The sequence below is a fragment of the Giraffa tippelskirchi genome, chromosome 12 (genome assembly GCF_054371585.1).
Source record: "Giraffa tippelskirchi isolate mGirTip1 chromosome 12, T2T-mGirTip1v1.2.pri, whole genome shotgun sequence".
NCBI lineage: Eukaryota > Metazoa > Chordata > Mammalia > Artiodactyla > Giraffidae > Giraffa > Giraffa tippelskirchi.
Window position 1 is genome coordinate 93,015,573 of NC_137286.1, and position 25,254 is coordinate 93,040,826.

The window sequence follows — 25,254 nt, forward strand, 5'->3', positions numbered from 1 at the left end:
CAAAACAATACAAAACCTATGGGACTCAGCAAAAGCAGTTCTATGAGGGAACTTCATAGCAATACAATCTTACATCAGGAAACAAGAAAAATCTAAAAAAAAAACCTTAATCTTACATCTAAAGCAACTAGAAAAAGAACAGATAAAACTCAACATTAGTAAAAGGAAAAAAAAATCACAGACCAGAGCAGAAACAAATAAAAGATGAAGAAAATAACAGAAAAGCTTAGCCAAACTCATCAAGAAAAAATGGGAGAGGGCTCAAATCAATAAAGTTAGAAATAAAAAAGGAGAGGTTACAACCAACACCACAGAAATACAACAAAGGATCGTAAGAGACTACTGTGCTTAGTCACTCAGTCATGTCCAACTCTTTGTGACCCCATGATCTGTAACCCACCAGGCTCCTCTGTCCATGAGGATTCTCCAGGCAAGAATACTGGAGTGGGTTGCCATGTCCTTCTCCAGGGGATCTTCCCAACTCAGGGATCGAACCCAGGTCTCCCACAATGGAGGTGGATTCTTTTTACCATCTGAGCCACCAGGGAAGCCCACGAGAGAGAGAGAGAGACTACTACAGCAATCATATGCCAACAAAATGGACAACATAGACGAAATGGACAAATTCTTAGAAAGGTACAACCTTCCAAGATTGAACCTGGAAGAAATAGAAAATATGAACAGACCAGTCACAAGTACTGAAACTGAAAATGATTAAGCGACTTTTAACATGGGACTTCCCTGGTGGTCCAGTGGTTAAGAACCCTCCTTGCAATGCAGGGGACATGAGTTTGATCCCTGGTCAGGGAACTAAGATCCCACATGCTGCAGGGCAACTGAGCCCTGGAGCTGCAACCACAGAGTCCTGTGCTCTGGAGCCTGTGGGTCAAAACTAGCGTCTGTGAGGTGCAATTAAGATCCCGCATGCTGCAACTAAGTGAAAGTGAAAAAGTGAAAGTGGAGTCGCTCAGTCGTGTCCAATTCTTAGCGACCCCATGGACTGTAGCCTACCAGGCTCCTCTGTCCATGGGATTTTCCAGGCAAGAGTACTGGAGTGGGTTTCCATTGCCTTCTCTGACTACAAAGCTGCACTAATCAATATGGTACTGGCGAAAAAAAAATGAATCAATGTAACAGGACAGAAGGTCCAGAGATAAACCTACACACTTGTGGTCATTAATCTATGACGATGGAGACAAAAACATACAATAGAGAAAAGACAGTCTCTTCAATAAGTGGTGCTGGGAAAAATGGACAGCTACAGGTAAAAAAATGAAATTAGAACATTCTCTAACACCATACACAAAAATAAACTCAAAATGGATTAAAAACCTAAATGCAAGATCAGATACTATAAAACTCAGAGGAAAACATAGGTAGAACACTGACACACTGCAGCAATATCTTTTTGAATCCGCCTTCCAGAGTGATGAAAATAAAAGCAAAAATAAACAAATGGGACCTAATTAAACTTAAAAGCATGTGCACAGCACAGGAGACCATAAGAAAACAAAAAGATAACTCAGAGAATAGGAGAAAATATTTGCAAACAAAGGAACCAACAAGGGATTTATCTCCAAAAATATACAAACAGCTTGTGCAACTCTAATCAAAAAAACAACCCAATCAAAAAATGGGCAGAAGATCCAGACATTTCTCCAAGGAAGATATACAGATGGCCAAAAAGCACATGAAAGATGTTTCACATCACTAATCATTAGAGAAATGCAAATCAAATCTACACTGAGGTATTACCTCACACTGGTCAGAACAGCCATCATCACCTACAGACAAATGCTGGAGAGGGTATGGAGAAAAGGAAACCCTCTTACACTGTTGATGGGAATGTAAATTTGTACAACCACTGTGGAGAACAGTATGAAGGTTCCTAAAATCTAAAATTAGAAATAAAAACAGAAAATGATCCAGCAATTCTACTTCTAGGCATATATCCACAGAAAACCATACTCTGAAAAGATACACGTACCCTAATGTTCACTGAGGCACTGTTTACAATAGTCAAGACATGGAAGCAACCTAATTGTCCATTGACAGAGAAATGGATAATGAAGATGTGGTACATATATACAGTGGAATATTATTCAGACATAAAAAAGCAATGAAATAATGCCTTTTGCAGCAACATCAACACTGTAAAAGCAGTGCTAAGGGGAAGGTTCATAGCAATACAGGCTTACCTCAAGAAACAAGAAAAAAGTCAAATAAATAACCTAACTCTATACCTAAAGCAACTAGAAAAGGAAGAAATGAAGAACCCCAGGGTTAGTAGAAGGAAAGAAATCTTAAAAATTAGGGCAGAAATAAATGCAAAAGAAACAAAAGAGACCATAGCAAAAATCAACAAAGCCAAAAGCTGGTTCTTTGAGAAGATAAATAAAATTGACAAACCATTAGCCAGACTCATCAAGAAACAAAGGGAGAAAAATCACATCAACAAAATTAGAAATGAAAATGGAGAAATCACAACAGACAACACAGAAATACAAAGGATCATAAGAGACTACTATCAGCAACTATATGGCAATAAAATGGACAACTTGGAAGAAATGGACAAATTCTTAGAAAAGTACAACCTTCCTGAACCAAGAAGAAACAGAAAATCTTAACAGACCCATCATGAGCACGGAAATTGAAACTGTAATCAGAAATCTTCCAGCAAACAAAAGCCCAGGACCAGACGGCTTCACAGCTGAATTCTACCAAAAATTTAGAGAAGAGCTAACACCTATCCTACTCAAACTCTTCCATAAAATTGCAGAGGAAGGTAAACTCCCAAACTCATTCTATGAGGCCACCATTACCCTAACACCAAAACCTGACAAAGATGCCACACAAAAAGAAAACTACAGGCCAATGTCACTGATGAACATAGATGCAAAAATCCTTAACAAAATCCTGGCAAACAGAATCTAACAACATATTAAAAAGATCATACATCATGACCAAGTGGGCTTTATCCCAGGGATGCAAGGATTCTTCAATATCTGCAAATCAATCAATGTAATACATCACATTAACAAACTGAAAAATAAAAACCATACGATTATTTCAATAGATGCAGAGAAAGCCTTTGACAAAATTCAACATCCATTTATGATAAAAATCCTCCAGAAAGCAGGAATAGAAGGAACATACCTCAACATATTTGAAGCTATATATGACAAACCCACAGCAAACATTATCCTCAATGGTGAAAAACTGAAAGCATTTCCCCTAAAGTCAGGAACAAGACAAGGGTGCCCATTCTCACCACTACTATTCAACACAGTTTTGGAAGTTTTTGCCACAGCAATTAGAGCAGAAAAAGAAATAAAAGGAATCCAGACTGGAAAAGAAGAAGTAAAACTCTCACTGTTTGCAGATGACATGATCCTCTACATAGAAAACCCTAAAGACTCCACCAGATAATTACTAGAGCTAATCAATGAATACAGTAAAGTTGCAGGATATAAAATCAACACACAGAAATCTCTTGCATTCCTATACACTAACAATGAGAAAACAGAAAGAGAAATTAGGGAAACAATTCCATTCACCATTACAATAAAAAGAATAAAATACTTAGGAATATATCTACCTAAAGAAACAAAAGACCTATATAAAGAAAACTATAAAACACTGGTGAAAGAAATCGAAGAGGGCGCAGCCCGGATGAAGAGTAACGCCGTTGGCGCCGGAGCGGCCAAGAGCTCTCGCGTTTGCGGCCTGGACTCCGGCGCGGACGCGCCATGACGTCCCGCCGTCGCCTGCTGCTGCTCCTCCTGCTGGTGTTCCCCGCCACCCTGCTGCTCCGAGGCGGCCCAGGAGGCTCGCTGGCAGTGGCCCAGGATCTTACAGAGGATGAGGAAACAGTGGAAGATTCTCTAATTGAAGGTGAAGACGATGAAGCGGAGGTGGAAGAAGATGAACCGACAGATTTGGCTGAAGATAAATAGGAAGATGTATCAGGTGAACCTGAAGCTTCACCAAGTTCAGATGCAACCATCCTGTTTGTGAAAGGCGAAGATTTTCCAGCAGATAACATTGTGAAGTTCCTGGTAGGCTTTACAAACAAGGGTACAGAGGATTTTCTCGCTGAGTCTCGATGCCTCGTCCCGGTACCCTCAGGACTACCAGTTTTATACCCAGAACTTTACCGCGCTTCCTCTGAACACGGCCGTGCCGCCCCCGAGACGGGCGACCTTGAGTACTCCTTCATCCCCGCAGAGCCCATGGCCAGCCGGCCCTTCGGGCTCGTCACCAACCTGAACTACAAGGATTTGAACGGCAGTGTTTTCCAAGATACTGGCATCAATCAAACAGTTACAATTATTGAGAGAGAAGATGGGTTAGATGGAGAAACCATATTTATGTACATGTTGCTTGCTGGTCTTGGGCTGTTGGTTGTCGTTGGCCTTCATCAGCTCCTGGAATCTAGAAAGCGCAAGAGGCCCATTCAGAAGGTAGAGATGGGAACGTCGAGTCAAAACGATGTCAACATGAGCTGGATTCCTCGGGAAACTCTGAATCAGGTCAATAAAGCTTCACCAAGGAGGTTGCCCAGGAAACAGGCACAGAAGAGATCAGTGGGATCTGATGAGTAAATGTTCCTTTGTGCAGCAATTCGGTCTTTACTTAACCCGCCCTAATGTTTTTCGGCCTGATGGGAATTAGTGCAGAGAAGCCATATCACCATAGAAGGCGGCTACTACTTATGTGTGGACTGAGCAATCAGAGTCTGTGGCGATCATATTGCTGAAAATGCACTGCATTTATTTTTCTAAAGTAACAAGTTTGGTTTTTTTAAAGCCCTTAAAATCTGTGTGCGCGCGTGTGTGTATGTGAGCAGTTGGTCTCACCAGAATCATTGTTGGCCTGTCTGAAGCAGCCTTTAGAATGCTAAACGTGTGCACTGTCTCCTCCTTTGGGACATGTGCTGACATTTTCTCCCCAAAACTCAACACTTGCCCAGTATGATTGTAGAGGTCCTGCCTTGGACTGTTAACAGTTTCCTGTTTAGAATAGCTCACATCCCGACTGATGGCACAGATTTGCGTGTTTTTGCTGTTTTACGGCTAGTATTCTAAAGGCGCAAGCAGGAGCAGCTGCTTTTAGCAGTAACATTGTTGGGTATTTTGCTGCTGTTTACTACAATGCACACCTTCAGAAACCTTCCCCAGTGAGTTCAGGGAATTTGGGGATCTCTAGCACCAAAATTGTGAAACATGAAAATTCTGGTTTTGATCCATAAAACCAACTTCACTATCTTTAAAAAAAAAAAAAAACTGAAAGAAAGAAAATGGTACATTTGTGGAAACTGAGTTGTCCATTGTTCTATTTCTGACCCAAGAGATAGCTGTGGAATGACTTGAGACCACTCTGGTTTTTTTTTTCCTAAGAGATCATTTTTCTCAATGGAAGCATCTTGTGTAAGAAAAGTTGCCTTGGTCTACAGACTAAGCAAAAAGAGTTGGATAATTTTTAATGGTTAACCAGTTGTTTTCTATCTAATCTTTGGGGTGTTTTGGTTATTGATTTCTTTTAAAAGTTAATCTGAAGAACTCTAAAATCTTAAGCACTTAGGATCTCAGAACCACAATAAATTGGACTTCATAAAATTCCTCTTAGTTTCCCTTGCCCTTGGCAGTAAGTTAAGTTTGATATTGTCAGACTGGATAAGTAGTAGAGTGAAAAAATAGTATGAACAAATAAGAGGTTTTTCCCCTCTGTCTTTAAGCCATATTCTTCCACGTATATTTTGTAAGGAAATGGTAAATGAAGTTTTCAGTTCAGTTCAGTCGCTCAGTCGTGTCCGACTCTTTGCAACCCCATGAAATGCAGCACGCCAGGCCTCTCTGTCCATCACCAACTCCCGGAGTTTACCCAAACCCATGTCCATCGAGTCGGTGATGCCATCCAACCATCTCATCCTCTGTCGTCCCCTTCTCCTCCCGCCCCCAATCCTACCTAGCATTAGGGTCTTTTCCAATGAGTCAACCCTTCGCATGAGGTGGCCAAAGTATTGGAGTTTCAGCTTCAACATCAGACCTTCCAATGAACACCCAGGATTGATCTCTTTTAGGATGGATTGATTGGATCTCCTTGCAGTCCAAGGGACTCTCAAGAGTCTTCTCTGACACCACAGTTCAAAAGCATCAATTCTTCGGCGCTCAGCTTTCTTCACCGTCCAACTCTCACATCCATACATGACCACTGGAAAAACCATAGCCTTGACTAGACGTACTTTTGTTGGCAAAGTAATTTCTCTGCTTTTAAATATGCTATCTAGGTTGGCCATAACCTTCCTTCCAAGGAGTAAGAGTCTTTTAATTTCATGGCTGCAGTCACCATCAGCAGTGATTCTGGAGCCCAAAAAAATAAAGTCTGACACTGTTTCCACTGTTTCCCCATCTATTTCCCATGGAGTGATGGGACCAGATGCCATGATCTTAGTTTCCTGAACGCTGAGCTTTAAGCCAACTTTTTCACTCTCCTCTTTCACCTTCATCAAGAGGCTCTTTAGTTCTTCTTCACTTTCTGCCATAAGGGTGGTGTCATCCGCATATCTGAGGTTATTGATATTTCTCCCGGCAATCTTGATTCCAGCTTGTGTTTCTTCCAGCCCAGCGTTTCTCATGATGTACTCTGCATATAAGTTAAATAAGCAGGGTGACAATATACAGCCTTGACATACTCCTTTTCCTATTTGGAACCAGTCTGTTGTTCCATGTCCAGTTCTAACTGTTGCTTCCTGACCTGCATACAGGTTTCTCAAGAGACAGGTCAGATGGTCTGGTATGCCCATCTCTTTCAGAATTTTCCAGAGTTTATTGTGATCCACACAGTCAAAGGCTTCGGCATAGTCAATAAAGCAGAAATAGATGTTTTTCTGGAACTCTCTTGCTTTTTCGATGATCCAGCGGATATTGGCAATTTGATCTCTGGTTCCTCTGCCTTTTCTAAAACCAGCTTGAACATCTGGAAGTTCACGGTTCATGTATTGCTGAAGCCTGGCTTGGAGAATTTTGAGCATTACTTTACTAGCATGTGAGATGAGTGCAATTGTGCGGTAGTTTGAGCATTCTTTGGCATTGCCTTTCTTTGGGATTGGAACGAAGACTGACCTCTTCCAGTCCTGTGGCCACTGCTGAGTTTTCAAAATTTGCTGGTGTATCGAGTGCAGCACTTTCACAGCATCACCTTTGAGGATTTGAAATAGCTCAACTGGAATTCCATCATGAAGTTTTAGTAGCTGTTTTATTCCTGATCTGTCTTCATTATAATGAACTTAACCCGTCTTTATTATAATTCCCCCTACACCCAATGCTCACACAAGAAAAAACAGAACAGAAATGAAAAATCTTTCCAAGTTGAAGTATTTAAACATCTGAGCCAAAGCCAACATCAAGAAAACTAGTGACTGTATAGCTGTGAACCGCTTTGTGAGCGGGGCTGAGGTGTTGGATGAACTGCATTGGCTATGCTGAGCTGTGACTTTTCTGTGCCTGTGAAACAGTGTTTGAGTTTTTAATTGGGCTGTATGATCAATAGTTTACTTTGGAAAAGCTCTGTGAGCTCTGAGAAACTGCATGGTTTTTACTTTGATGTAATATAGTAGACCCTCCACCTTTGGAAGGAATATATTTTAAAACATTTTTGTGACTGTCCCAGGCTTGTGAAATTACAGGGATATAATGAAGTGAGGTGTATTAAATTAATACAAAATTTAATGACCTCTGCTGCTAAGTCGCTTCAGTCATGTCCGACTCTGTGCGACCCCATAGACGGCAGCCCACCAGGCTCCCCCATCCCTGGGATTCTCCAGGCAAGAATACTGGAGTGGGCTGCCATTTCCTTCTCCAGCGCATGAAAGGGAAAAGTGAAAGTGAAGTCGCTCAGTCGTGTCCGACTCTTAGCGACCCCATGGACCGTAGCCTACCAGGCTCCTCCGTCCATGGGATTTTCCAAGCAAGAGTACTGGAGTGGGGTGCCATTGCCTTCTCCGTAATGACCTCTACCGAGCATTTTATTGAGTTCCTGGTGATACTTAGGCAGCAGCAAAGCCAGGCCCAGTTCCAGGTGCCGGGCCTCTGACTCTTGAGTAAGCTGCCTTATGTACTAGCCCTTCCACTTCTGAGGTTCAAATTAGCGCACGGAAGCCATCTGTCATGTTTTCTTTTCTTAGCGTAGATGAGAACACTTGAAAATTCTTAAATCCTCAGATGCCAGGGTCTCTATAGTGTCAGTGTTGAGCAGAAACTAACTCCATAATGAATGGAATTCAATTCCACACATGGTTTGTTCAAGCACACTTAATAAGTAGCCTGTTTTTTAAAATGTAAATATTTGGATGAAGCTTTTGTTTGTTTTGATATATTAATTTGCTGCACCAACCATGGTTTCAGAATTTGCCTTTTGAACGCCTTGGTTCCAGAGTCTATAAAATGAACTGAGAGTCTTGTGTATCGAGCCTGCCACTGGGACTTGTGAGAGTAACGTGTTGATAAAGCATGGATCTCAAAAAAAAAAAAAAAAAGAAAAGAAATCAAAGAGAACACAAATAGATGGAGAAATATACCATGTTCATGGATTGGAAGAATCAATATAGTGAAAATGAGTATACTACCCAAAGCAATCTATAGATTCAATGCAATCCCTATCAAGCTTGGTCTTTTTCAGAGAACTAGAACAAATAATTTCACAATTTGTATAGAAATACAAAAAACCTTGAATAGCCAAAGCAATCTTGAGAAAGAAGAATGGAACTGGAGGAATCAACCTGCCTGACTTCAGGCTCTACTACAAAGCCACAGTCATCAGGACAGTATGGTACTGGCACAGAGACAGAAATATAGATCAATGGAACAAAATAGAAAGCCCAGAGATATATCCACACACCTATGGACACCTTATCTTCGACAAAGGAGGCAAGAATATACAATGGAGAAAAGACAATCTCTTTAACAAGTGGTGCTGGGAAAACTGGTCAACCACTTGTAAAAGAATGAAACTAGAACACTTTCTAACACCATACACAAAAATAAACTCAAAATGGATTAAAGACCTAAACGTAAGACCAGAAACTATAAAACTCCTAGAGGAAAACATAGGCAAAACACTCTCTGACATAAATCACAGCAGGATCCTCCATGACCCACCTCCCAGAATATTGGAAATAAAAGCAAAAATAAACAAATGGGACCTAATTAAAATTAAAAGCTTCTGCACAACAAAGGAAACTATAAGCAAGGTGAAAAGACAGCTTTCAGAATGGGAGAAAATAATAGTAAATGAAGCAACTGACAAAGAATTAATCTCAAAAATATACAAGCAACTCCTGCAGCTCAATTCCAGAAAAATAAACGACCCAATCAAAAAGTAGGCCAAAGAACTTAACAGACATTTCTCCAAAGAAGACATACAGATGGCTAACAAACACATGAAAAGATGCTCAACATCACTCATTATCAGAGAAATGCAAATCAAAACCACAATGAGGTACCATTTCATGGCAGTCAGAATGGCTGCTATCCAAAAGTCTACAAGCAATAAATGCTGGAGAGGGTGTGGAGAAAAGGGAACCCTCTTACACTGTTGGTGGGAATGCAAACTAGTACAGCCACTATGGAGAACAGTGTGGAGATTCCTTAAAAAACTGGAAATAGAACTGCCATATGACCCAGCAATCCTACTGCTGAGCATACACACTGAGGAAACCAGAATTGAAAGAGACACATGTACCCCACTGTTCATCACAGCACTGTTTATAATAGCCAGGACATGGAAACAACATAGATGTCCATCAGCAGACGAATGGATAAGAAAGCTGTGGTACATATACACAATGGAATATTACTCAGCCATTAAAAAAAAGAATACATTTGAATCAGTTCTAATGAGGTGGATGAAACTGGAGCCTATTATACGAGTGAAGTAAGCCAGAAAGCAAAACACCAATAAAATATATTAACGCATATATATGGAATTTAGAAAGATGGTAATGATAACCCTGTATGTGAGACAGCAAAAGAGACACAGATGTATAGAACAGCCTTTTGGACTCTGTGGGAGAGAGTGAGGGTGAGATGATTTGGGAAAATGGCATTGAAACATGTATATTATCATATGTGAAACAAATCGCCAGTCCAGGTTCAATGCAAGATACGGGGTGCTTGGGGCTGGTGTGCTGGGATGACCCAGAGGGATGGGATGGGGAGGGAGATGGGAGGGGGGTTCAGGATGGGGAACACATGTACATCCACGGCAGATTCATGTCAATGTATGGCAAAACCAATACAATATTGTAAAGTAATTAGCCTCCAATTAAAATAAATTAAAAAAAAAATAAAATTAAGGTAGGTACATTGGTTTTTGAGGCATAATACTATTGCACACTTAACAGACTGCCTTTCCCTCCTCCAGGCGATCTTCCCAACCCAGGAATTAAACCCAGGTCTCCCGCATTGCAGGCGGATTCTTTACCAGCTCAGCCACAAGGGAAGCCCACAATATGGTGTAAACATAGCTTTATATGCACTGGGAAACCAAAAAATTTGCAACATGATCAGGAACCAAACACAGAATATTTGACGTGTGCCTGCATAAAGCCAAGGGCCGTCTGCCCTCTCCAATTTGATTTCCTACCTCTGGTGGCCTGGCATTGGTGCCTTAGGTGAATGTGAAGTGGGTGCCCAGGGCCAAGCCAGCCTGTTGCACACCAAGACCTCAGAAGAGCTGGCTTGGAGCAGGCTTTCTTTCAGAAGGAAGACACTGCCTGCAGTGTGGCCTTCCTTTTAGAGAATGACATGTCAGAGTGCTACCAGAAGAGCCAGCTCCACAACTGCACTGGCACACAGCTTTCTAGGGGTGGGAATGCCAGACACTGTCCCCTCCAGCCTTCCCACTTCACTCCTGCTTGGCTTGTGTGTCAAAACCAAAGCTTAAATGGTTTGTCTCTTGGCTAGCCTGCAGATCTGTACTTGGCCTCCCTCTGGGGCTCTCTGTCAACCTGCTGACAGGCCGTAGGCAATTAGGGTCATTGACCAGGGTTGGCCAAGCTTGCTGGAACAAAGGTGGCACTGATAAATGCAGACAGCTATTCAATCTAAGAGGCAGTAACGCCTGAACGAACCCCAAGCATGCTGATACAGGGCAGCACAAAGCCAAGTCTGATCTGCGGTGGACTTTGGCTTTCTAATAAATACTTTTTGCACGAGGTAAGGGACACGGGCCTCAGGCTGTGCCTGTAGTATAAACGTTTAGACCTGGAGCTCAAGCGGCAGTCAGTGTGGATGGGATTTGTAAGAATCAATTATGTTTGTCACCTACTCGACAAACAGGTACCTGTATATTCCTGCTGTGTCAGACTCCTCCCAGCCAAGGATGGAAAGAGAACACTACTCAGGGGTGTGTTCAAACCAAGAACAGACAAATATTTACAGCAGCCCTGCAGAAATTCACCAGGTGCCCACAAGCAGGTCTTTGCTTTTGGTGCATCTGTGTAATTATTAATCTTGTCTCTAGACCTGATCTCCTACAAAGTACTCCAGAGCCTGCCAGTGGTCTGATGGGAAGAGTGCTGGCTGCAGGGTGCAGAAGAGAAGACACAGCGGGGGTCCTGGCTGCATCATGTGTTAGCCCATGTCAATGTCTGTGCTGATTTCCTTGCCTATGAACAGAGACCACTGCCTGCCTGGATGCTCTCACAGGACCATGGAGGGGAGGGCTAGGGAAGCATGGCATGCATGTCAGAGCTTCACAAGGTCTCAGGCAGCACGTGCTCAATGGTAATGAGCAACACTGCTCTGCGGGATGAAAGAGGCAGCAGGTCCCTGTCCCCCAAGTTCCAAAAACAAAGGCAAGGAGGACCTCCCTGGGTGGTTCATTGGTGGAGAATCTGCCTGCCAAGGTAGGAGATGTGGGTTTGATCCCTGGTCTGGGAGGATCCCACTTGCCAAAGAGTAACTAAGCACAACTACTGAGCCTGTGCTCTAGAGCCCTGGAGCTGCAACTACTGAGCTCACATGTTGCAACTACTGAAGTTCATGTGCCCCAGAGCCTGTGCTCTGCAACCAGAGAAGCCACCACAATGAGAAGCCAGCGCACAGAGTAGCCCCTGCTCACCACAACTAGAGAAAAGCCTCCACAGCAAAGACAACCTGGCATAGATACAAATAAATAAAATTATTTCTTTTTCTTGTTTTAAAAAAAGGCAAAGGTGCTGGTTAAGCCAAGTGAAACAGGAAGATGTCTTCACTGCAGGACCTGCTCCAAATCTCCTGTGGTTACTCCGTCCTTCTCCAAGAATGTCGCTTCGGTTGTGTCTGGCTCTTTGCAACCCCATGAACTGTAGCCCACCAGGCTCCTATATCAATGGGATTCTCCAGGCAAGAATACTGGAGTGGGTTGCTATGCCCTCCTCCAGGGGATCTTCCCAACCCAGGGATCGAACCCACGTCTCATTATGTCTCCTGAATTGGCAGGCGGGTTCTTTACCACCAGCAGGACCAAAGATGCTAAAGGAGACTAAAGTTACAGGTTTTTTCAGCTAAAAAGTCTCCCTCGAGTGGAAAGAGCTCCAGTCACAGCTGTGTCCTTCCTGTCTGTCTCTACATAGGATACCACATTCTCTTGTTTCGGCTTCTATTTTTTTTTTACTTCCTCTTCTTTCCTGAGCCCTCCTTGCTGGATGACCCTACGATCCATGCTCAGTCCTACAGACATGTCTCCCTGGGTGATTTTATCCAGTCTTGAGCCTTAAAAAAAAAAAAAAGTTCCATCCATCAAGATAAAATGGCTGCCTATAAACAGGCACCTCTCCAGGGAACTGCAGAGAAGACTTTTGTACAAAGGGAACCTACTGTAGCCACATAGGACCTATGGTTGCAACAGGATCTCAAATTCCCACCAAAAAACCCAGCCAAGACTGCCCTCTGCAACTGTGAAGCTAAGAATACGTTTAAATGATACAAAATAAATCAGGGCTTCCCTGGTGGTCCAGCAGTTAAGAGTCTGCCTTGCAATGCAAGCGACACTGGTTAGATCCCTGATCCGGGAAGATCCCACATGCCACAGGGTAAGTCCATGCTCCACAATGACCAAGCCTGAGCTCTTTAGCCTGGGAGCTGCAATTACTGAAGCCCCCGTGCCAGAGAGCCCATGTTCTGCAAGAAGAGCAGCCTCCTCAATGAGAAGCCCATGTGTTTCAACAAAGAGTAGCCCCTACTTGCCCCAACTAGAGAAAGCCCATGCGCAGCAACAAGGACCCAATGCAGCCAAAAAGAAATATTTAAAAAATAATAATAAAATAAAATAAATCAATGTTCAAAACAGCAAAGCATTAACGCCCCAGTGCTTTCCAAATTCCTTTAATCTCTGTATAATACATACCCAAGAGACGACCAAGCACAGGCCAAAGTCTGATGTTTGGGGCACACGTGGTCAAGGAAACAGTACCCTCACCTGCATCTTCTCAGACGCTCTGACCCTTCTTAAGATTCCAATTTCCTCCTCAAACCTATTTGACTGCATTTTGCTGATGATGTGGAACCCAAAACTCAGATCACAAGTTGGATCTCTGGTTAAAGTTCTGCACTTCCGCCTCGAGAAGTGGCACCCAACAAGCAGCATTTGAAAAGCGTGTTCCCCACATATCACATGATATCACTTACAGGTGGAATATAATTTTTAAAAATGGTACCAATGAACTTATTTACAAAACAGAAACAGACTCACAGATCGTAGAATCAAACTTCTAATTACTAATGGGGAAATGGTGGCGGGAGGGATAAATTAGGAGGTTGGGATGAATGTACACACACTACTTTATATAAAATAGATAACCAACAAGGTCCTACTGTATAGCACAGGGAACTCTACTCAATACCTTGTAATAACCTATGTGGGAAAACAGTCTGAAAAAGAATGAATATATGTATAACCGATTCACTTTGCTGTACACCTGAAACTAACACAACATTGTAAATGAACTATACTCCAATCGAAAGGAAAAAACTGGACTTCCCTGGTGGCACAGTGGATAGGAATATGCCTGCCAAGGCAGGGGACATGGGTTCAATCCCTGGTCCAGGAAGATTTCACATGCCATGGAGCAACTAAGCCCATGTGCTGCAACCACTGAGTCCACGCAATTACTGATGCCCATGTGCCTAGAGCCTGTATTCCATAATAAGAGAAGCCACTGCAATGAGAAGCCTGCGTACCGCAATGAAGAGTAGCCCCCTCACTCTCTGCAACAAGAGAAAGCCCATGCGTAGCAATGAAGACCCAGCTGAACCAAAAATAATAATAAAAGAAAAGAAAAATAATCCTTAGAAAAGAAAGAAAAGCATCTTCCTGAAGAACGGGAGGAAGGTGAGGGTGGCTGGTTCTCCGTGGTGGATTGGGGGCAACTCTTTTACATAACACATATGTATGTGCTTGCCCAGTTTCCTATGACAGTGATGGATCACTTCAGAATCAAGAAAGTGGTTACTGTTAGAACAAAAGAAAGGAAATGTTCTTCCCAACAAGGTCTCTTAAAGCTCTGGACCAAATAAGTGCTGGTTTTCAAACAAAGAGGGTCAGCGCCCTCAACTCACCTCAGCTTCGCCTGCCGGTCCAATCCAACCACTTTCCGCACCACCTGCTGGCAGAAGCCGTAGCACATGAAGAGGACGGAGTTCTCGGCGATGTTGGCGATGAGCGCTGGGCTGGTGCCCTTGTAGAAGCCCCGGAAGCCCACCTGGGAGTAGGTCTTGAGGCAGCAGTCGGCAAGGCCCCGGTACAGGTTGGGGAATGTCTGCATCTTCACTTTCATGGTGTCGAAGGGCTGCCCGGTCAGGACACACGCTGTGCCCCCTGTAACCAGGACAGAGTCCTTGTCCAGCCCGAGTCCATGGCCGTGTGGCAGGGTGCGGCCCCAGGGGCCCATGGAGATGAGAGACAGGCAGCCCACCCCCAGGCTAACCTCTGTGTCATCTCATTTTGACCTCTTCTCCCCCTAAGACCTTCTAGCCCGGTTCAGTAAAACTTCTAGGGGGTTCCCTGTGTGCTGGGTCCCCTGCCCAGCCCTGAAGGAGCTCACACTCAGTAAGGGAGAAGGACGTGTTCAACAATCTGAGGCACTGATGCGAAGGTGGGACGTGTGTGCAGAAGCATTGGTCAGAGGCACGTGGGCTTGAAGCCTGACTCTGCTATGAGATCCAGGACAAGTGATGTGACTTCTGAGCCTCAGTTCCCTACCGGGATAGCATGAGGATTATGATAAGGGTCTAACATTATGGTTGCTACACAAGTTGTTAATTTATAGAGGTTACCTGTGTGTGTGTGTATGTGCCCACATAAAAGGAAGGGGAGAGGAATGGTCTGGAAATAGCTCATCACTCCTGTCTGTTGCCCAGTGGTCCTGATGACTATCAGAAAAACAACAGGGGACTAGCCCACAGAGAAAGTAAACAAAGAGCCTAATTAGTCCCCAAAGAGCTAAATGTTTGACTCTATGGGAAAACCTCTTATCTGGACTCTGCCAATTAATGATTTGTGTTCAGACAGGAACTGGATTGAAACTTACCTTGCTTAGCACACATATTTATATCCTTTTATTGCAGAAAGAAATGGCAACCCACTCCAGTAATTTTGCCTAGAGAATCCTGTGGACAGAGGAGCCTGGTGGGCTGCTGTCCATAGGGTCGCACAGAGTCGGACACGACTGAAGTGACTTAGCATGCATTGGAGAAGGAAATGGCAACCCACTCCAGTATTCTTGCCTGGAGAATCCCAGGGACAGAGGAGCCTGGTGGGCTGCTGTCTATGGGGTCGCACAGAGCCGGACACGACTGAAGTGACTTAGCAGCAGCAGCATACTGTTAAAAGTATTAAATACAGCAAAATCTAAATTGCATTCAATTACAACTCTGATGTGACGAAGAGAATGATCCTGCAACTCATTGGAAAAGACCCTGATGCTGGGAAAAGCGTGAGGGCAAGAGGAGAAGGGGGCGACAAAAAATGAAATGGTTGAAATGGCTGGATGGTGCCACTGACTCAACAGACATGAGTTTGAGAAACCTCCAGGAGACAGTGAAGGATAGGGAAGCCTGGAGTGCTACAGTCCATGGGGTTACAAACAGTCGGACACAACTTAGCAACTGAACAACAACATAAACCCTGTGATATCCCCAGACCCTGGACTGGGTCAGCATTTGGGGAACTGTCCCTGGTGAACGTTTCCACCTCCCCTTGAGCCAGGAGGTCCCCTACTTGTGCCAGGACACACAACCATTGGATGAGGTTATTAAAGCTTCTGCAAAGAGAAGGCAAGCAACCTAGATGTCCATAGACAGATGAATGGATAAAGAAGATGTGGTACATATATACAATGGAATATTACTCAGCCATAAAAAAGGAATGAAACTGAGTCGTTTGCAATGACGTGGATGAACCTAGAGAATGAAGCCAGAAAAGAAAATAAAGTTTATTAATGTATATATACAGACTCTAGAAAAATGGTACCAATGAACCTATTTGCAAGGCAGAAATAGAGACACCGATGTAGAGAAGAGACTTGTGGACACAGGGAGGGTGAGACGAACTGAGAGTGTAGCACTGATGTATATACACTACCATATATAAAAAAGATAGCTAGTGGGAAGCTGCTGAGAGCTGGGAGCTCAGCTCAGTGCTCTGTGATGACCTAGAGGGGTGGGATGGAGACTCAAGAGGGAAGGGATATATGTATACATATGGCTGATTCATGTTGTTGTACAGCAGAAACTAACGACACTGTAAAGCAATTATCCTCCAATTTAAAAACAAAACAAAAAAACTTGGAGAAAGCTGACATAAAATATTTCAGAAATGTAATTTCACAATTTTGACATAATAAGTTACACCAACTACGCTGTGGAAAGTAGAGATGGAGGGAGGGCTGTTAGGAATAACTCCCAATTATTGGAAGATGAACAGTTCCCAGGAGTCTGAAAACTGAACTGTTAAGCAAGCATAGGTATGGTCTCCATGATCCTATCACCATTGTTCCTCCCTTCTACAATGACACGTTTCTGCTTTTGTCCTGCCACACCATCGCCAGTCCTGAATTAGTGGAATATAATTTAATAAGATGTTACCATAATTAGAGTCATTCTCTCCCAGGTACTGATGGGCTAGAATGAAATAAGATCCTACTTATGTCAAAAATAATCATTTCAAAAGAACAAGTGAATGTCAGAATTTTTAAAGCGGGTTCATAATCTTGACAGCCTAGATGAGGCTACATGGAATAAAGCATTTAATTCAGAGCATTAAAATCCTATCCTAACCAAGAGTTTTCCATATTTTCACCCAACCATCCTGAACAGCGCAAACATCTGGGTTGCTACAGTACCCATTTGCTGCTTATCTGTAACAGTTTCCATCTCCAACAGGGAGACAGTAGGAGGCTAATGTACTTCCAATGCTACCTACAATTCTCCCTTCATCCATGGATGCAAGCTAACTTCCTATGTCACTTGTGGCTGCTGTTTGGTCACTCAGTCATGTCCACCTCTTTTGCAACCCCGTGGACTGGTCTGCCAGGCTCCTCTATCCATGGGATTTTCACGGCAAGAATACTGGAGTGGGTTGCTATTTCCTTTTCCAGGGGGTCTTCCTGACCCAGGGATCTAACTCTCATCTCTGCCTCTTCTGCACTGCAGGCAGATCCTGTACCACTGAGCCACCAGGGAAGCTCAGACAAATGACACACTCATGGCACTGATCATGCCCTGCCCAAGGAAGTGATAACTACTCGGAACACCAGCACTAACCCAAGACCAAGACGGTCCTCATACCTGTAGAGTGTACAAAGCTATGAATAATTTACAGGAATTCTCTCTTTCCCTACTTGCCTAGAGCTCAGACCTCTGATCATCTTGCTCTCCATAAGAAACAAGAAAGGGTTCCTCCAATCAAAAAAAATTAATAATTTTTAAAAGTTCATTAAAAAAGAAAAACAAAAGGGGGACTTCCCTGGCGGTCCAGTGGTTGAGATTCCAAGGCACAATTTGATCCCTAGTCGGGCAACTAAGCCCACAGGTCACAACTAGAGAAGCCTGTGTGCTTCAATGAAGACCCAGCACAGCACCCCCCCCAGAAAAAAAAACAAAAACCAAAGGGACCCATTCTCTGCACTTTTGTGTAGGTGTCACTGTGGCACTTTTCTCTGCAGGAGATGTGTTGCAACCTACATCTTCTCCAGGTTACGGTTGTGGATTTCAGTCCTCCACACAGTAGAGCCAGCAGGTGACAAACTGTGAGGAAGTCCACCAGGGCTGACAGTGACGGCGGTGACAGTGACGGCGGTGGTGGACAGCGCTCGGGGAGGGCCATGGTGGAAATGGAGAAGCAGACCTTCACCCGGAAGGACCTGGCCACCTGCCTACCCACGTAGAAAGGAGAGCCTCCAACCCACTAGAGGCAATCAGTCAGTGTTCCACTTAGTGGTGCAGAAAGACGTGTCATTTTCCAACCAAAAAGTGCTTTTGGTTTGTTGTTAATTTTGGCATTTGAAAGGATAAACCTCAATGATCTAAAAATGCCACATTTTGGGGACTTCCCTGGCAGTCCAGTTGTTAGAACTTCCTAACTCAGATGGTAAAGAATCTGCCTGCAATACAGGAGACTGGGGTTCAATCCATAAGTCAGGAAGATCCCCTGGAGGAAGGAATGGCTACCCACTCCAGTATTCTTGCCTGGAGAATCCCATGGACAGAGGAGTCTGGCGGGCTACAGCCCATGGGGTTGCAAAGAGTAGGGCACTCAAGACTGAATGACTAACACCATTTACAACAGGTGGTGTGGCTTCCATCCCTGGTTGGGGAACTAGGATCCCACATGCCAAAAAATAAAAGAAAATGCCACTTTCCCGACTACTTAAGCAAGGCACATTGTAACAGCAGTCTAGGGAAAGAATGCATCATTCTATATTGATAGTTGTTCAACTACTAAACCTTCATGTGCCACCAAGGTTTCCCTTTAAGGGGATTTAACTTTTGAGATCCAAGCTGCCTCATTTCAATAATTATCCAGTTACCTAACCAGCTGCCTTCAAATCCTCCCCAACCAGCTGCCTGGGCCTCTCAATCCTTTGCTGGCATCATTCCTACAGCAGCTTCAGACATGGAAGCTGTGCTTTAGGGTAGACGAGCTGGACTGAAACGCTGCTCGATGGAGGTTTGTCTAGAAGACACACACACCGAAGAACACACGGATGCTACACCCACATCACCTCCAACCACGGCTGCCTCTGCTCTCACACACATCACTTCCATGGGTGGCCCATGTCTACAAAGCACTAGGGGTCCTCTGCTCCTGGCAGTGGCCACAGAAAAATCCCGAAGCCCACCAGTATCCCCATCCAGAGAGCTGGGGCAGTGAAGGCTCCAAAGGAACCCCCACCTCTGGGGGACATCGTTGGCCATCATGTAGCATCAGAACAAAGAAGACAGAACGGGGCAAGGAACCAGGCAGCCAAGGTCCTCGCCCTGTCTTTATTTACACCATCTATTAACAGCCGTGCAGCCTTGAACAAATCCACTATCCCTCCCTGGGCCCCTTTTCTACACATACAAGAGCATTAGATTCAAGGGTCTCTAAAGGCCCTTCTAGCTCCATCACTCGAAGGCTGAAACCTCTCAAAAAATGGGATGGCTGCTTCCCATTCATACAGGGGGAGTTCTCAGGTCACCATGAGGGACCTCCTCTGCCCGGCGTCTTACAGGCTTAGCACAGAGTCCCTGCCAGGAAGCCTGCTGACCTCAGATGTCAAGACAATCAGGGTGAGGGGTGACCCTGGGTTTGCAGTGCAGGAAGGAACACCTACCCACAGTTAGCAGAAAAAATAAATGCTAGTATGTATAAGGGCCTGATACATGTTAATACCATTGTAAAAAAGCACATGTACTGGCAAATGCCTTACACAGCCAGGTTCCCAACAATATTGTTGCAATTTACATCTTTAAATATTACTATACGGGCCTGATACACATAAAAAAAAAAAAACACTTGTACTGGCAAATGCCTTACACAGCCAGACTCTGGACAATACTGTTGCAATTTACATCTTTACAGATTACTGTTATGAATGCAGTACTCAAACATCTGTCCTTTCCAGGAAAAACAAAACTGCTTTAATTCAATCACAACAGATCCTACACCTTTGACAGACTGACTGAAAAGACACAGAATTCCAAAAGCTGAGCTTCCCCCACGGGGTGAAACGCACTCCTACTGCAGAGACACGAACTGAGCACAGGCATTCGCGGGAGGGTACGAGGCAGGCAGAGGTAGGCAGCTAGGTCCACGGTTGCCAAAGTCAGCGTCCTCTGCCAGCAAATGACACGGGGGAGGGGTTAGAGGGGTGGAGAGGGGACAGTGTGCAGGGCCTGGGGGCTCAATTCCACAGCACTCAGCAGGCAAGAGGCCACGGGACGGAACCCAGGCAGCCCTTAGTGCCCCCCCAACCCCCTCCACCACCCCACGCCGCTCCTTGTGGTCTCTGACCTGGGAGCGCCCCTGCCTGCACTTCTTATCAGTGTCTGCCCTGTACCATCTCCAGACTTCCTCATGAGCCTACTTTGGCCAATGTCTGGCTCGTGGAAAAATACTTTGAGCTTCCCTGAACCCCTGATTTCTTTTTCATGATTGGGACGACAGGATGAGAGCAGGCGGCCCTCTGACTGCCCTTCATCTGCTGACCCGGGGGGGCGACCCACTCCCCTGGCCTCTCCACCCCAGGGAGCGGTGACAAGATTCCGAGAAGGAGGCAAGGAGCAGTCAGGGTTTCCACTGGGAAAGTGGTGGGCATTCCAGCGCTTCTCCGGCCGTAAAATTATCCAGGAATCTGAGGAATCAAGTCATTACTCAGGCACTTGGAATTCTGTCATCTGCCTCTCACTGAGTAAAGGCAGCCTTTCTGAAGAGTGGCCCGCGTGGCAGGCGCGGCCCAGAACTTGCCTGTCTGTGCCTGGGAGGGGAGTTGTTGGGGCGTGGGGGCAGGGACAGAGTCTGCCCTGGCACTTACCCCATCCACCACTCCCCGGCCAGGCCTGGGGCCTCTCCTTTCCTTTTAGGGCTTTAAGACACAGTCAAAAGTCAGTCTTATTTACCAAAGACATTTCTAAGGGTTTCCTTTTTCTCCTGAGCAGCAGTCAAGACAGTCTCTAGGGTTTCCCTGGAGAAATGGTACAGCGTTACTTCTGCACACAAGGGCTCTCGAGACTGCCAGGCTAGGAGTAGAATCCTGTGTATCCCAGCCATGTGGCAAAGGACATGTGGCTTCAGCTCTGAGCTGTGATCTCACAGTCTTCCAGCTGTGAACCAGGGACATTCCCACCCTTTACCCTGACTCCTAGTTGGTTTATTTTTTTGGCTTTTTGTTTTTGTCAATTAAAAAACTTTAATTGGAGGATAAATGCTTCACAATATTGTGTTGGTTTCTGCTATACATCAATATGAATCAGCATAGGCATATATATGTCCCCGCCCTCTTGAAACTCTCTCCCACCCCATCCCACTCCTCTAAGTTGTCACAGAGCACCAGGTTGAGCTCCTTGCATCATATAGCCAATTCCTACTGGCTATCTATTTTACATACGATGATGTATGTTTCCAGGCTATTCTCTTAATGTGTCCCACCCTCTCCTTTCCCCACTGTGTCCACAAGTCTGTTCTCTGTCTGCTTCTCCACTGTTGCCCTGCAAATAGGTTGCTCATCAGTACCATCCATATATATATGCATTAATATATGATATTTTTCTCTTTCTGACTTACTTCACTCTGTATAATAGGCTCTAGGTTCATCTACCTCCTTAGGACTCACTCAAATGTGTTCTTTTTTACGGCTGAGTAACATTCCATTGTATATATGCAACGCCTACCTTCCGCTGTACTTGCAACACAGTATTACACTCCCATTAAGCGGATTCATTATGAGGTCCTGGAGTGACAGAGGCAATGTGTTCACTGGATCTCAATCGCAGAAGGTACTTGAGGATCAGAGAATGGGGTTTTCTCTGGCCTTACCTGCGGCCCCAGCTGTGAGGTCAATGGCAGCTTGGATGGCAGGGTTGGATTTCATATTCTCCCACTCCTCTGCTGGGCTCTGTGGAGGGTGACTCTCTGGAGCTTATGACAGGCACCTCATATCCCTAGGAGGAAGCCAGAGTTCACTATCAGTCAGGCCTCTGCAGCCTCCCTTTCTCTAGGCCTGCTGCCCAGCTATTGGACTTGAACTTCAGGGAACTGGGAAACTGGCTCTATGAGGCTCCAGAGGAGGAGGGCTCAGGGGGTCAGAGCAGCTCAGTCATCAACCTCCCCTTCTCCCCACCCACCACCTCCCCATAAAAAGCACAGAGATTGAAAACCTTGCCTGAGTATCACTGCTCCATCAACAGGTGGGGGCACTTCAACCAAGCTTTCTGAGACTCTCAGAAACAAAGGCCAAACAAGCAAGCCAAGCAGACATCCCAAGCCTCATCAAACCAGTTTTTCAGAGGCCTGGGTTGAACTCTCAATCCACTAGGCTCTGTTCCAAATTCAGCCAGCAGCCTGAGACCCTAGGAGAATGCCACAAAACAGGAGGTCTGAAAAGGAATGAGTTAGGAGCTCTGCCAACTGACACCTGCCTGGGTCTGAATGCCTGCTCTGCCACCAGTAGGGGGGCCCCTTGGGCCCCTAAAACTGGAGGTCCCTGTCTGTACAAGGTCTCTGTCTATACTATCATAATCTGAGAGCAATCAGAAATAGCCACATCGGACAAATACAATGATAAACTGTGGATACGCACCAGGAGTTCTTAGAACTACAAAACATTAGCACCAAACATTTCTGTCATGAGATTTCCCTCCAGAGCTTCTCAACATAAACGTGCACACAGATCACCTGGGAACCTTGTTAAAAGGCTGATTCTGATGTGATTGCCTTCAAGTGGGACCAGAAATGCTGCATGCCTGATGTGCTCCTAGGTGAAGTTGATAATGCCTGGTATTAACCGTATTTTGAGTAGCAACAGCTGGTCCATTGCCCCCAAATTTGCTTGATAAGAATCACCTGGGACACTTGTTAAATATTCAAATAACCAGGCCGTTCTCCTGGAAATATTCAGTAGGTTTGAGCTGGAGTCTAGAAGTTTGGGAAAACAAGAGTCTATTTTTCTACCTTTAGATGGAAAAAAAAAAAAATCAACTGTTGCCATGGCATGGACTTAAATAAATATTGACTAGAAAAGAAGAGGTGGTTCTTTAACAGAATATTCTTGCATGTGAGTAACAATGAACGCTTTTTAACCATCACACCAAAGACACCACACCCAGTCAGGCCAACTCTCAGAGAGGGTGGGTGGGCTGGATGATCCATGAATACCCAACATCACCCTAATCACTAGCACAAAATAATTTTAGCCACCAAGAAGTTTTTCAACCGCTTGAAGTATGTTGTCAATGACCAGACATCAAGAATCTCCCTTTACAAAAAGTTTTAAAAGCAGCAACAACAAAAGTGCAGCACTTTATGAAGCAACTAACTCAGACGTAAAAACCACCGACTTTATGTTACCTATAGGCCTGGAGAGGCAGTGCCAATTACTAATGTTGATAAGACGGGGACCATCCAGTATCAAGAGAAGGATATCCAATCTCTTCCTTTTCCAAATGGAAAAACTGAGGCCAGAGGAAGGCAACGGCTCATCTAAGGTCTGTGGCAGACAGCATTCGACTGAAGGCTTGCCTTTTGGGTCTGTGCTTATAAACCAATACTTAATTCCAGAGTATCCCCACCTGGTCAAAAGGAGAAACCAAAGGTCTCAACCCTGCATTTTAGACAGGAAAGGAGCCACAGATGGGGCGCATCCAAAGGGGTTCATGGGGGGGGCATTTCTCTCTTAGAAAGAGGCATAGCAGATGGTACTATGTCATCAACGCGAATTTAACCCTTTTAGGCAAGTCAGACTTAAAACACATCAACTCCTGCACATAACTACTTGTAGAATTATTAGGACTGTTAACAGTCATGGGAACCGACAGATTAACTCAGAAGATGTGAGCAACTGTTTCAAACTATGCGTGCCTTTGGCTTGAGGAAGACATGGTTTGAGGGCTGCCAGACTGATCAACCCGAGTTAGGCTGATTCATGAGCCTTCGGTACCAACTGAAACAGAAAAACTGAACCTTGCGGCGTCCCTTTATCCTTCTTTCAAACTACACCGGAGTCCCACTCCAGAAGACCATGTACATTTCCCATTCCTCGGGGAAATTCATTTCTCGTGCGGGAGAATCCGAGGACCCCCGCTTTTCCCAGCACTTCTCAGCTTAAGGAAGATTCCAGCTTCAGGCCGAAGCTGGGGTGAGGGGAGGCCGCCCGCCATCAGAACGCTCAGAGAGGGGCGCCCCAGGGGCGCAAGGATGCAAACCAGTCTCGCCGCTTAGTAGCCGAGACCCGATCTCCCGCTTCGGGGGCTCGGGCTCCCGGTACGCCCAAGGGGTTAGCTTAGGTAGACGACTTCCAACTTCTTCCCGACTCTAAACGTCCGCTGACTCTGCCCAGCAACCCGCCCGAGTCTCCCATTCATACGCGCCTCCGCCCTGCCCGGCGCCGCGCGGAGCCAGGAGTCTGGGTGACGCGACTAGGGGGGCAAAGGAGGACAACCATGCCCGGGCGGTGACCGCGGCGCGCAGGAGGCCGCGGGGCCCGAGGGTCTACGGAGAAGTCCAGGGCCGAGCGCGGGAAACGGGCGCCCGCGGGATCCCTGGGCACGTGGGCGGCTCGTGTGGGCCGGGGGACTCCGGATCCCCGCTGCCCGGGAAGGTCACGCCGCCCGGGCGCCGAGGCCCGCCCGCTCCCCGCTCCCTCCCGGCCGGTTCCCTGCAGTCCGCGAGCGCCTGACCGGGCTGCGCTCACCACCGCGTCCTGCTCGCGCTCCGCCGCCCGCTCTCGGCTCAGGCTAGGTGGCGGGGGTGGCCGCTTAACATCCACGTCGGCCGCGGCCCGGCCCTCCAGCCCCGCCTCCCGCGCCCGACTGCCGCCGGCGGGAGGCCCCCAGGGCTCCGGAGCGCCCCTGCGGCCGGGGCTGGCGGCGCGGGCCCGGGGCTGCAGCACCTCCCGCCCCCCGGCCGGGGAAGCGGAAGTCGGCGCGGCGGCGCGCTCGGGCTCGGGGACCGCCGGGGGACCGCGAGCGGGCGGGGCCGGCCGGGCTGGCGGGCCCGGCCGCGAGCCGGGGCCTC

The 25,254-nt window shown here is 45.8% G+C and overlaps 1 protein-coding gene and 1 pseudogene across 11 annotated transcripts in view; one reads left to right on the forward strand and one right to left on the reverse strand.

Annotated features, from left to right (window-relative positions):
• The window catches only part of SLC25A15 (solute carrier family 25 member 15), a 36,658-nt gene extending 11,687 nt beyond the window's left edge, over positions 1–24,971 (reverse strand). The window contains exons 1-5 of one of the 10 annotated variants that reach the window (XM_081547733.1): positions 24,609–24,857; positions 23,590–23,810; positions 22,406–22,592; positions 22,060–22,184; positions 14,601–14,859 (exon numbers count right to left, since the gene is read on the reverse strand). In XM_081547733.1, the coding sequence (XP_081403859.1) occupies positions 14,601–14,859; positions 22,060–22,114 (314 nt within the window). In that variant the 5' untranslated portion in view covers positions 22,115–22,184; positions 22,406–22,592; positions 23,590–23,810; positions 24,609–24,857. Of the gene's footprint in view, positions 1–14,600; positions 16,443–22,059; positions 22,185–22,405; positions 22,593–23,589; positions 23,811–24,443 lie in introns of all 10 variants that reach the window. The other 9 variants (XM_081547735.1, XM_081547730.1, XM_081547736.1 and 6 more) reach the window with 9 other exon arrangements.
• Positions 3,684–5,300, forward strand: LOC145528771 (translocon-associated protein subunit alpha pseudogene; annotated as a pseudogene). The gene has a single exon (XR_014070640.1). The product of XR_014070640.1 is annotated as a translocon-associated protein subunit alpha pseudogene (transcript).
• Positions 24,972–25,254: the final 283 nt, after the last annotated feature.